Source organism: Sus scrofa, chromosome 13 (genome assembly GCF_000003025.6).
Source record: "Sus scrofa isolate TJ Tabasco breed Duroc chromosome 13, Sscrofa11.1, whole genome shotgun sequence".
NCBI classification, from domain to species: Eukaryota; Metazoa; Chordata; class Mammalia; order Artiodactyla; family Suidae; genus Sus; species Sus scrofa.
This window is the reverse complement of record NC_010455.5, coordinates 65251284-65264855: the sequence shown is the minus strand read 5'-3', so window position 1 is coordinate 65264855 and position 13572 is coordinate 65251284. Positions and strand designations below refer to the sequence as shown.

The window sequence follows — 13572 nt, the reverse complement described above, 5'->3', positions numbered from 1 at the left end:
CTCTTTCCCACTCTCACCCTCTCTTACCTTTCACAGTTGATTGCCAAGTCCTGTAGGTAAGTGGTTCTCAGACTTCAGTGAACATCAGGATCACTTGGAGGACTGGTTAACACAGATTATTGGGCTCCATCCACTTCTGAGTTGGGCTGTGTAGGTTGCATTTCTAACATGCTCCAGGTGTTGCTGATGCTGCTTCCAGGGACCCCCTCAGCAAGAAGTGCTCCTGTGGATGCTCCATGCTGAGACCTCCATGCTGTCTCTGTCAGTCCCTCTGTGCCCTGGCCCACACAGGCCCTTGGCGCTTCTTTCCAGCTTCCTGCCACCTCCATCCAGCTGTCTCTCTGCCTCATCACTATGCCTCATTCTGCCAGTGAGATCTAAAACATGTCGTGTTCTTTGCATGGTACTTTAAGGCCTCCAGGACTCACCAGCATCCATGGCTCTTCCTGTTATGGCTCCAACCTACTTGCTGGCTCATGGACTGTCCTGTCTCCATCTTCCTTCCCCTTCCCTTTTCTCCCCTCCCCCTCCTCATTGCAGCCAAGCTGAACTACTGCAGTTCCCTCAAAGTCATGCTGCTTTGCAACTGCAGTTGCTTCTTCCTGAATTGGCTTTTCCCTTTTCTTCATCCAGATGGGAGTTATCATTCCTTTCTTCACAGCTCCATTCAGAACCCTTGACTGCTCCGGCAGCACTGTGCTTAAAACCCAAGGCCTTTCTAGAGAGCATGTTCAGTAGATCTCAAGATTACATTCTTGAAACAAACATAATTTGTTGATGATGTTTTAACTTTTGTATGTTGCTAGACTTAGTTTCTTAATATTTTGTTTTATTTTTTCATGTTAAGAAACTAGCCTGTAGCTTTTCTTCCATGTAATATGCTTGTAAGGTTTTGATCTTTATTCAAGCTTATGCACTAGTATTTTGGATGGGCCTTTTGCCCCAAATAGGTCTTAAAAAAATTCAAAGTACTCTCCATGGGGAAACAGTTCTATGTTTAAAAAGAAGAAGAATCAAAAAACTCAACTCTGTTTAAAATAGCTCCTGTTCTGACCAGGCTCCCTGTAATCAACCTGAACTGAGAGGTTTTTTCCTATGTCTCTACCAAGAACAAAGGTCAGTCGCCCTTATAATAATGTATGTTGGAAGCAGGATGATAATAAATGGCCATATCTCTTGGGTATAGCTTTTGTACTCAGTAGATTAAGTGCTTCCTGATGCCTCACCATGATCCTCCACAGGAATATTGTCAGTTGGCTAAGAGCATGCTGTTGGCAAACCTAAAAATCCATTGATTATACCTTTCAGAGACCAAGGATTTAAAAACTTGTTGTGTTTGTGACATGTCATCATTCCAGGAAACAAGTATATTAAATGCATGAAAAAAAAATCTTGGTGTGGGTTCTCCTATTAGGATTTCTGCATCTTTGGGGATGAGGTGTTTTAGAGAATCACTCTAGAAGAACCTTGAGATCCTTGCTTGCTAGGGACTCTGCTTCAAACCCATGCTTACGGTAGAGGCTGTTTCTCGCACTAACACTATAACCATGCTTGTTGTCAGCTATTGTGAAAGCAAATCAAAAAAGGGAAATATGGCAGGAAAATATTACTTAAAACTTTAGAAGGAAATTAAAAACAAGGTAAGATTAAAAAACAATCAGTAATTTTGTAGAAGTTAAATGTAAGGGAACATACCGTTAAAACTTAAAAAAAGAAGCCAAATAAATAAATGGCAATGAAATATTAAGATGTTAAATTTGACATGTGAAAGTTTAGGGACATTAAGACCATGGGTAAAAATCTGGAGAAACAGTTAAAAAGATAAAGAAGAGTGACGTCAGGAAAAATGATGAGATGAGGACCTCTGGAAATTCCATAAAACCTATGGCAAAACTGACAAAATTTGTCAAATCAACTTTTTCAAAACTCTGAAAATTCCCCAAAGTCAGTAGCAATCCTGGGAATATTTCTTAAAGAAAAATGGCTGAATTTTAGTAAGAATAGTGAGCTTTGTGGTGATTTGACTTGCCCTGTTCCCATTCCCCTCTCTGCAGCTCCACATTGGCCTTGGGAGCCAACAGTCTGCAGTCTTGATGAGGACCAACAGCCTGACATCCCCCAGAGAAAGCAGAATAGAGCTGGAGCTCCGTCACAGCCTCATTCCCAGAGAATTCTTACTGTTTGACCTATTTGGTGGTTCCTTGAAAGACTCCCACTTGCAGGACTCTCTTTACCCATTTTGGAGCTTACCCAGAGCAAAAAGCCTCAAAACAAATTATGTTTGTTTAAAATAATTAGAGCCAGTTGATTAACTTCATTGCCATCCAAGGTGGTGGATAACATTTAAGGCAAAAAATATACTAAATAAAAAGCTTAAAGTAAAAGCTGAAAAATAATATTTCTCTGGGGGCTTTGGACAGCGCTGACATATTTCTGTGGCTCTAGAAGGTCACACTCATGCTTAGGGCTTTGTACATGCTCAGGAAAAGACTTGAGAAGGTCCTAAGCTCTCACCTTCAGCTGACCGTGAGGCTCTGCGCAAGCAGAAAGCAGAAAGTAGAGGCTAAGGTAAAGTTGTTGACCAAGTACTCAGTGTGTGTCTCAACACACACACACAGTCTGCTGGCCAAGACTGATTTCGACAGGGGTCCTGTGTTATACTGGTTCCAGGCCTTTAGGGAAAATTTTATCCAATCATTAGATGACCACTAATCTCATTTAGCAGACATGTCAGTGGTAACACACAACAAAGCTATATATTTACAGCATTAGTTCAGAAAGTCATTTAACAACAACAGCAAGCACCAGTATCAGAAAAACCCTGAGGAAAGAGGAGAATCTTATTTCCAGAGTTGCCACAATATATTGGTTAAAATGTCCAATTTTCAACCAAAGTTAGGAGGCATGCAAAGAAAAGACAAACTGTGGCCTATACATGCAGGCTGGAAAGCAACCAATAAAATCAGTTGATTTGACTATGTTTAAAGAACTAAAGGGAAGTATGAAAACAGTGTCTCACCAAATAGAGAGTACCAGTAAAGAAATAGAAGTTATTTTTTTATAATGGAAATTCTGGAGTTGAAAAACATAATAGCTGACATGAAAAATTCACTAAGGGGCTCAGCAGCAGATTTAAGCATGTGTAACAAAGAATCAGTATTGAGATTACAGTCATCCCTCAAGTATCCATGGAGGATTGGTTCCAGAACCACCCCACCCTGCTGCATATCCATAATCCATGGATACTCAAGTCCCTCATATAAAATGGTGTAATATTTGCATATAACCTGTGCACATTCTCCCATATATTTTAAATCCTCTCTAGATTACATATAATACCTAATACAGTGTAAATGCTACATAAATAGTTGTAAACACAATTCAAATGCTCTGTAAATAGTTATTAGCATGAAGCAAACTCATGTTTTGCTTTTTGGAAATTTCTGGAATTATTTTTCCTAATATTTTTGATCTGCTAATACAGAACCTGAGCAAATGGAAAGCTGAGTGTATTCAGTCTGAGGAACAGAAAAAAAAAAAAAAAAAGGATCAATAATGAACAGTCTCAGAGACCTGTAGGTCAACATCAAGCATACCAACATGTGTGATGGGTGTCTATGAATGAGAGGAGAAAGAAAAAGAGGCAGAAAGAATATGCAAACAAATAATGACTGGAAAACTACTTAAATTTGATGAAAAACATTAAACCTATAAGAAGCTGAAGGGATTCTGTCAAAGACAGAAAAATTTGAAAGTATAAAGAAGGAAGCCACTCATCACTTGCAAGCAATTTGGTTTCTCATTAGAAACCATGGAGGCCAGAAGCAGTGAGATGACATTCAAAATGTTGAAAGAAAAAGACTGTCAATCAAGAATTCTGTATCTAGTAAAACTATACTTCAGAGATGAGGGAAAAATTCAGACCTTTCCAGAGAAATAAAAGAGAGTTAGTCACTAGGAAATTTGCCCTACAAGAAATAATAAAGGGAATCTTTCCAGCTGAAGTGAAAGGACAATAGATGGTAGCTTGAATTGACATGAAAAAATAAAGAACCACAGTAAAGGCAAATTTAAAAGTATAGGTGAATTAAAAAGACTGTATAGACATTTTTTTTATTGCAACTCTCCCCCCGCATCTGATTTGAAAGAAACCTGTACAAAGCAATAATTAGAAATCTATGTTGATGGACATAAGATGAGAATAATAGCAGAAAGGTGGGAAGAAGAAATAGGTGTATAGAAGCAAAGTTTTTGTATTGTCTTGAAATTAAGATGACAATAATCTAAATTAGATTGTTATAAATTAATATGTTAATTAAAATCTCCAGGCAAACCACTAAGAAAATATTTTTTTTAATTTAAATATAGTAAAAGAAATGACAAGGGGATTAAAATGGTACACTAGAAAATAATACAAAAGAAGGCAGTGATGGAAGAATAGAGGAATGAAAAAAAAGACATATAGAAAATAAATACCAAAATGGCACATACAACTCCTACCTTATTAGTAAGTACATTACATATAAGTGGATTAAACTCTTCAATTAAAAGGCAGAGTTTGATAGAATGGATTTTTTAAAAAACATAATTCTAGTATATGCTGTCTTCAAGAGACCCACTTTAAACTCAAAAACACAAGGTAAAAGGCAAGAAAAATATTACCATGCAAACAGTAACCAAAAGAGAGCTTTTATGGCCATAGTAATATCAGGCAAAATAAACTTTAGGACAAAAATTGTTAACTAGAGACTAGAAAGACGTTCTGTAATGATGGAAAGACATTTTATAGTGATGAAAAGATCAATCCATCAAGAAGATATAAAATTACAGGTTCCTATGCACCTAACAACAGAGCCCCAGAATAGATGAAGCAAAAAAACCTTAAAATTAGAGTTAGGAGCAAAAGCCCATCAAAAAATTATTGTGATGGGCCTGGCCTCAGCCTGTTTACAGTCCTTTGTGGATGAAGAACTGAAAAAGCTAAAGGCAGAGTGAGCCTGTGGACTTGCCTCCACAGTGATCTTATTTTTCAGTAGCCTTACCTGTAATGGGAAGAAGGATGATCCCTTAAGACAAAAGAACTGAGAAGCTCCTTGGCTCTGCAAGTGCCAAGCACATTCTATAGGCTTTGGTCTCTGTCCATGTTCTTTTTAAAGTATTATTCCAAGAACTATATTCAGTAAACGTTAGAATGCAAAACTTTTCCAAGGTTATCACTGATTGCTTTTGTGTTGCTGATTTGATTTTATAAAATCTTAAATTTAATCTGTTTTCTGCTTATTAACCATCTCTCACTATCCATTCCTTTTGTGTGTGTGTGTGTGTGTGTGTGTTTCTTTCTTTCTTTCTTTCTTTCTTTCTTTCTTTCTTTCTTTCTTTCTTTTTGTTTGTTCTGTCTCCCTCTTGGATCTCTCGTTCTGGAAGAAGCCAGTTGCCATGTGCTTTTTTTTTTTGTCTTTTCTAGGGCCACATCCGTGGCATATGGAGGTTCCCTGGCTAGGGGTCCAATTGGAGCTGTAGTCGCTGGCCTACACCACAGCCACAGCAATGTGGGATCCGAGCCGCATCTGCGACCTACACCACAGCTCACGGCAACACCGGATCCCTAACCTACTGAGAGCGAGGCCAGGGATCGAACCCACAACCTCATGGTTCCCAGTCAGATTCGTTAACCACTGAAACATGACGGGAACTCCACTCTCCATTCCTTTTGAACTGAATATTCCTGTGCTGTCATTAAACCATGGCTTCCCATCCTGAATTTGGGAAATTGTTTCTGGACTGAAGTATGGGTACTTACTGTGTATAGTAGTCTTCCTACTTTTCCCCTTGTGAGATTTAGTTCTTGCCTCTAGCCTACAAAGAAATTTTTTGGATACCAGTTGTGTCATATGACCTATCAATTCTTCATTTTCTTTTGATTTTGCCTTTCAAAGAGTTTTCTGTTACCATCCTGATAAACAGAGATTGCTTTATCCTAAGAAGGGCTGCGTGTTGGAGTTCCTGTCGTGGCACAGTGGTTAACAAATATGACTAGGAACCATGAGGTTGCAGGTTCGATCCCTGGCCTCGCTCAGTGGGTTAAGTATCCAGCATTGCCATGAACTATGGTGTAGGTCGCAGATTTGACTCGGATCCCGGATTGCTGTGGCTTTGGCGTAGGCTGGCAGCTACAGCTCCAATTAGACCCCTAGCCTGGGAACCTCCATATGCCGCGGGAGCGGCCCTAGAAAAGGCAAAAAGACAAAAAAGAAAAAAAAGAAGGGCTGCATGTTGGCTGATATTTTTTTTTTTCTTTTGTGCCATTATCTTCTAGGAAGTGAATCTTATGAAATTAGCAAAAATTACTTCTAGATATTTAAGAAGACAAATGTAATTAACTAACATCTATCAAATTCCTAACATGTTTTAGTCAAGTTATAAGTACATTCATGTTCATTTTATTATTTAATCTTGTGATTACAGAGTAGGGAAGGAATTCTATTCACTGTTTATAAGAAGTCTGAGCCCAAAGGATAGTGAATTGTCTTGACTCTCCTAAGCCACGTGTAGTGCTTTGCCACTGTACACACCTATTCTCTGGACTGAGTTCTTCATCAGTTTGCACCCTGAAATATTATCTGACCCCATTTTTGTGGTGTTTGCTGACAGCTCTTGAGTCTCAATCTTCCATTTCCCCTTCTACATCTGGACAGACTGCTAAGAAATCCCAGGTGATCCCACCCACTACCCACCATAAAGACCCCAACCTGGTTTCCTTCTTCAGTTCTCACCAGAAAGCCTCTTTTTGCAAGTAATAAACCTTACAAGGGGAAAAGTTCTCTAAAAGTCCTTCGTGCTCTGCCTATTCACCCCTCCTTTTCCCCAAGCCCAACTATGGCCTTTTCAGTTTTAGCCTTTTCAGATTGACTTCTTTCACTTGGTAATATTTAAGCTTGCTGCATGTCTTTGTGTGGCTTGAGCAGCTTATTTCTTTTTAGTGCTGAATAGTATTCCATTCTATGAATTACTGCCATTCATTTATGTATTCAGCTGTTGAAGGAGATCTTAAATTGCTTCCAAGTTTTGGCAATTATGAATGAAGTGCTATCTATATATTATTATACCTATAAATAAAGTTCAGGGTTTGTGTGGATGTAGTTTTCCATTCATTTGGCTAAATACCAAGGACTGCAGTTGCTGCATCATATGGTAAGAGTATGTTTAATTTTGGAAGAAACTACCAAATTGTCTTCCAAAATGACTGTGCCATTTTGCATTCCTGCCAGCAATGAATAAGAATTCCTTTTGCTCCACATCTTCACCAGCATTTACTATTGTCAGTGTACATTTTTCTTTTTAGAATTGTTTTGGCTATTCTGGCTTTGTTGCTTAGTGGTGGAGCCCAGGTCTACCTGTCCCCAAGGGAGATTAAAGGCCATCTGCACCAGTCCAGGAGTGATCTTTGGGAAGGGCAGAGACTCAGACTTTGCTGGCTCTGTTGGATATAGGTACCAGATTGATATCCTACTTCTGTCAGGGAAGGAAGTACCTGACTTGATTTTATGGGGTTTGGCAAGGTTTACAGTGGGGAAGGGAAGCTGATATGACCTTGTAGTTGAGGCCCTCTGGGCTAACTTGGTACTAAGTTATTTGTTACTTCTCATTGGAACACATGCGAGACTGATGTGTACATACTTTAATTCCCCATCCACTAAGTGCCAGAGCAAATTCTCAGATGGGGAAGAACCATACATAAGAAGTGATAATACCCATGAACTCCCACAACTCGAAAAACCCCTTGGAGCTACAAGTCTTTATGGCCAGTGATTTTGTTGATTGGAGCCTCTGACAAAGAGAGACACCCTTTGGGATTTTGGACTTGTCTCCAGCCTAGCATAGCTGCCAGTTATATCCCTTTTGAAAAACAGCTGTTAGCTTGCTGCTAGGATCTTGTCAGCACTGAATGCCTGACCCACAAAGGCTGTTATGGATTCAATTGTGTCCACCTAAAATTTGTACATTGAAGCCTAATTCCAAGTGTGCCTGTACTGGAGATAGAACTGTTAAGGAGGTAATTGAGGTTGAATCAGGTCATAAAAGTCACAGATTAGCAGAGTAAAAACACCACTCCCCCTCTTGGGGCTCCACACCTGGAGGGTGCCCATCAAAGCATCTGCATCACTCATGTAGGTAGGAAGGAAAGACCCATTCTCTGAAGAGATTGGCGACCTGCTGAATTTGTTAGCCTCCCTGCAATCCACAGGCATCTAGTACTGAATGTTGGAATGGCCTCCTTGAAAAAAATCAGCTCCCTCACCTCCTCCTGGTCCACACACCTTAGTAAGGCAGCTTGGTCACTGATTGCTGCTGTGCTCAGAAAGGGGTCATCTCATTTTGGCCACTTTCTGGCTGTGATCAAGACAAAAAGGGTGTTGGGTTTATATGGACCTATTTAAAAATTCAGGATTCCCTCTTGACAATTCCTGGGCATGATGCATCTTTCTTTCTCCTAAGAGCAACCCTATACTGGCCTAACTGGTACATCCTCTGAGTGGCAGCTTGGCCAAGGGAGGTCCTAGAGGATTCACACCTAACTCTGGCTCAGCCACCTGGATCCACTTGTTGGACTCACATGGTCCAAGTCAGGGGTTGGCAAACTATGGCCCATGTGGCACATCTATTCTGCTGTTTTTGTTAACAAAGTTCTATTAGAACACAGCCACACACTTTGTTTATCTACTGTTTGTGGCCCCTTTCACATTACACTTGAACTGAGTAGTTGCAACAGAGACTGTGTGACTGGCTGGCAAAGCCCAGATATCTGGCCCTTTACGATGTTTGCCAGCCCCTGTCCTAGCTCAGAAGAGTGGTGACTCTTGGTTGAGTACACTGCTTGCTGAGCTGGACAGGCTGACTCTGTGGAGGAGGGGAAAGAGCGACAAGGCAGCCACTTGTGATGAGAACCTTAGACTCTGAGTGGTAAGGGGGAGGGGCAGTAATAATGAGCCTCCCCTGGAGCATGTGTTCACCATGTTGGGCTTTTCCCTAGAGCCTGCAACATGTGAACCATAGGTATTTAAGGTCCTGGTCTGACAGTTGCAACATGTGGTCATTTTGTCTGTATTATCTCTTGGTTACTTTTTACAACAGATTTTCTTTGTTTTCCACCTTCTTTGTGAATCATCTATTTTACTTGAATGAAGGCCCATAGAGACTGGGATAAACAGCATTTGTGCCTGGAGCTGGGAAGGCCCCTTCTCCTGTTAGGCCATTCGTGTGGGGAGTTGACCTCGGTTGGAGTTTACTTGTTAATGTGACCTTCAGGGCATCAGAGCCCTCACGTTCCTCTAGCAGTGGGGCTGCTTTGACCTTGTGCTTAGTGTTGGGACAGTATGGCGAGGTTTGGCCTACTGATTTTGCCCTCATTTCCTTTCATCTGCTCTTAGTGCCTTCCTCTCCCCTCCCTGACCAGGGGAGGCACCTCTTCTCCTTGTCCCTTCCTCTCCATCAGCCAGCTACTGCTGCAGCCTAAGCTTGGTGCTGGGCTCGTGGTGGGCCCACGGGGGCCCCCCTGGCATCTCACCCCAGCTCTGTCTCAGGCAGGCCCGGGGTGCCTCGTCTCCGGGGTGGGGGTTTCCCAGCACCCTCCCCCACCTCCCAGGGTGCTCAGACCACCTTGACCCAACCTCTGCTGGGAATTGTATGAGCTCCTCGGCCCAAGATGACTTGCTTCCCATCTTCTAGAGGTGGAAGTTTCTGTTTCTCCCATTTCCCAGCAACAGTGAATCTTTGCCTTTCCACCCCAGGGACAGCGCATCTTCACCTAAGCCCATGGCCCAGGGAGTTTCCTGCTCTTCTCTCAGCAGCTTAAAGCTTTTGCTTCATAGGAGAGGAGGGTGGAGGGAAGAGGCAAGGCTTATGCCTAACCCCTGTCACCCCTGTGTACCCTGCTTTATCCCTGTGCTCCCACCTCAGGCTCTCCTCAGTGTCCTGCCCTCTCCCAGTGTCACACGAGCACCGCCAAGGCTCCTGGGCATATTGCAGAATCCAGCAAAACCGCAGCTTTCATCTCCTCACTTGCATGTTCTCTGGCCTTTGGCATCCTGCCTGGAGTGAGGGCATGCACATGGCCTGTCTCTCTTTTGAGGGAACTTTGTTTTCTTGCTTCCCTTAGAACCCCAGCTCTCTGACAAGGTCAAGATAAATTCTGGGCCTGTTAGACCTCTGGCTTCGACTTGTTAGGATGGGAGCACATTTTTTTTTTTTTTTCAGCTTTCTACATGTGAAGCAGAAGCATAAAACTGCTAGATTTTGATTTGAAAGAAAGGGGTTGAGGCCTTAGCTCTTTCATTTCATTTAGACTTAGTCTTTACTAAGTCACTGTTTTCTCAGTTGTAAAGTGGGAAGAATAATAATAGCAGTAATAGTTATAGTAGACTTGTCAGTGGGGTAGAAGGCTGTTTGGAGGATTCAATGAAAATGCATGGGAAGGCTCTTATAAACTAGAAATGCTGTAAAATAATAACGATCATCTTTGCCTAAGCTGCCGTTTTCTTTTTTCTGTTTTCAGAAATGATCTTCAAGACACAGAAATAAGTCCAAGACAGAATCGTCGCACGAGATCAGCTGAAAGTGTTGATCTTGAGCCGAGAAATAAACGGAACCGGAATTAGTTTGGGCTTTGCCGACTTTCCCACTGCAGTGATCAGAATGTAGTCCTTTTTGTTGCCATATAGATTTCATGTTCATAGATGCCCAAAGTGAGGATATTAAATCCTAAATATTATATTTAACTGATTTTCATTCTTTTCTGCTTTTCCAGGAAAAAAAATCTTAATACATCCTCACTTGGACCGTTACCTCCTGCTTCTAAGACATCTCTCTCTAAAAATACTGGCATCCACATGTTCCCCAGCTTTGCAGAGGGCACAGACTTTTTGGCAAAGGGCTTTGTTTGATTTTGTTTCTAAATTCCAGAATATCCTTAAGCCATTCTCTTCCATGGAGAAACCAACTTCATAAAAGGATCCTTCAACACCTATACCACGGGGAGCAATAAGGGTATTCAAGCTCTCTGTTTTTGGAAAGGCAGATGCTGTTAACTCCTGTCCTGTGTGTGTGTGTGTACAGTGCCAGGATGCCAGCGAGCTTGGTATGGCCATCACAGGATGGTTGTTGCCTGAGTTTAAAGTGGTCGTTCATCAGACCCGAGTCTTACCCTTTACCTGGAGTAGGATGTTAGTACTGTAACCTAAAGGCACAGACAATGACTTCGGAACAGAGTGGGCATATTCTCCAGAAACGGCACTTACAGATGATTACTTGGTCTTTTTGTTTCCACTTGGGTAAATCGAGTCTTTAGCACTTTGAATCTAGCTATTAAATAGAAAGGATGCAATAAATGGATTTTGTAAATGAACAGACTCTATCAATTTAAAATAAAGGCCATGAAACAGTCTCCTGTGAATAGTTGAGTACAAGCTACAAATCACTAGAAGGGGTTGGTCAGATACTACAGCAGCAAAATCAGCAGTGGTGAGACAACAGATTTATGAACATGCCAGGGGCATATGTGACTTCCCCTTTCTAAAGAATATCCCCATTGGCTTCGGCTTTTGGTGTGCTTTCAGGTTTCTGGATAATGTGTGGCGTCTCATTCTGACTTGGAGTTCAGCGCTTTCTCACTTAAATGGCCATTTGTTTTCTTTATGAGTTCCCTGAGCTTCAAATGGTTGCATAAGAATTTGTCATAGTCATTTCATCTGCTTAAAGTCAAGAGTGGTGCATTAAGGCAGCTAAAAACAGCACCACTCATTGAATCTTCAAAAGATCCAATGTGAGGTAAGCGAACAGTATCAAACAATAGCATTTAATGTTGATGTGACATTTACGTCACTGAGTTACCAGAAATTATGCTGAAATGAAAACTACTTGCTATATTAAAAATTACACAGCCTGCTATAAATTAAACTGGAAGTAATTACTACTTTAATTGCAACAAAAGGAGTTTGCAAGGGAGCAGTGAGACCCCACATAGCAAGCCAGGCAAGTGAATTCATTTAGTAAATATTTGATTATCTCCTTGGTGAAGTGACAGTCCCTGTGTGGAGCACTGGGAATGCAGGGGTGACCAGAGGCCATCTGGAACAGCGGTTCTCAGCACAGCAGGAGGAAGACTTTGCGGAGACCTGTTGGCTGTCACAGTGCGTGGGCCTTGCTGCTGTCTCGGTGGGTCAAGAGTCAGGGATGCTGAGGAACATCCACACGGCTCAGGTCAGCCCCCACAGAGGGTGCTGTTCAAAGTACCACTGACTGGATGGCTTTGCCAGAGAAATTTGTTTTTCTCATGACTCCGCAGGGTAACAGACCAAGCTCCAGTTGTCAGTAGGGTTGGTTTCTTCTGAGGCCTCCTTCCTCAGCTTGCGGGTGGGCCCCCTTCTCCCTGTGTCTTCATGTGGTCTTTCCTCTGCTCACTTGGGTCTGTGCCCTCTTCTCTTGTTAGGACACCATCATGTTGGACCAGGATCCATCCACATGACCTCACCTTGCCGTAATTACCACAGCAAAGTTCAGAATGTCAGTTGTGTGAGATTAGAAACCCCCAGTGTAAAGGAATTCCCAAGTCCATTGAAAAATAAGGCCCAAAGAGCCTTACTAGCTCTGTTTGTTACACTTAGCATGCTCTAATATTCATATGCTGAGAAAATGACGTTATTATGTTTACTTGAGAATAAAGAACTTTAGGCTGTTAGATCCAGGATTGAAACTGCTAAGTTTCTGATTCTAAAATTTACCTTTTAGTGAAAATATGACCGTCCTCATTCATTCTTTTACCTTCCCACTGCCCTGCAGGGTGTAGTAGCTCCCCTGGGGGTTCCACCCCACCGTGGCGATGATGCTTATGGTTTCAGATGGTGCCAGAGAGCTGCTGGGTGTCACTTAGAGGAGCACATCTAGATGTTCTGATGTGTCAGGCTGTCCTTTCATCCTCTCATGCCTTCTCTCCTTTATATTCCTCATTGAGAAGCACTGTTCTAGTGGGAAAGGTAGTGCCTACGCATAGGATAATATGGGTGGTGTAGGGAGGGTGGTAGGCATTTAAAAACAACCTCATGCAGTGCACTTGCATGGCAGTGGGGCTGGTCAAATAGTGAGAAAGCACTTTGTGGAGGAGTGAAGAGTGAGAAGAAAGCACCGCCAGATGACGACACAAATGTGGTTGCTATGGCTGAATGTGAAATCTGACTTGAATTTTCTTAGAACTAGGGAAAGGCAGAAGCAGTGGTTACAAAGTTCTTTATCTAATTAAAAGCAAATAGAAATTCTTTCTGAGACCCTTTTTTTCCTTTCCTTTTCTATTATGAAAGTGAATTCTTTATGAACGTGAGAGAGGACAAATCATCATCACAACCATTGAATTCCTGACCGTTTTGATAACCTTTCCCTGGTTCTAGTCTTTGGCTGTTTCCCATGTCCTTCGGGATAACCATCTGAGGCTATAAACAGGCCACACAGGCACCCCTCCAGCCCCCACCACCCCATTCCTGCCTTCTAGCCCCACCCGCACTTAGACTTAAGGGGACGTTTCCC

The 13572-nt window shown here is 42.0% G+C and overlaps 1 protein-coding gene across 4 annotated transcripts in view; it reads left to right on the top strand.

Annotated features, from left to right (window-relative positions):
• RAD18 (RAD18, E3 ubiquitin protein ligase) overlaps positions 1-11440 on the top strand; it is a 106091-nt gene extending 94651 nt beyond the window's left edge. Inside the window, exons 12-13 of one of the 4 annotated variants that reach the window (XM_021068322.1) lie at positions 10553-10694; positions 10805-11440. In XM_021068322.1, the coding sequence (XP_020923981.1) occupies positions 10553-10655 (103 nt within the window). In that variant the 3' untranslated portion in view covers positions 10656-10694; positions 10805-11440. 4 annotated transcript variants of the gene reach the window in all.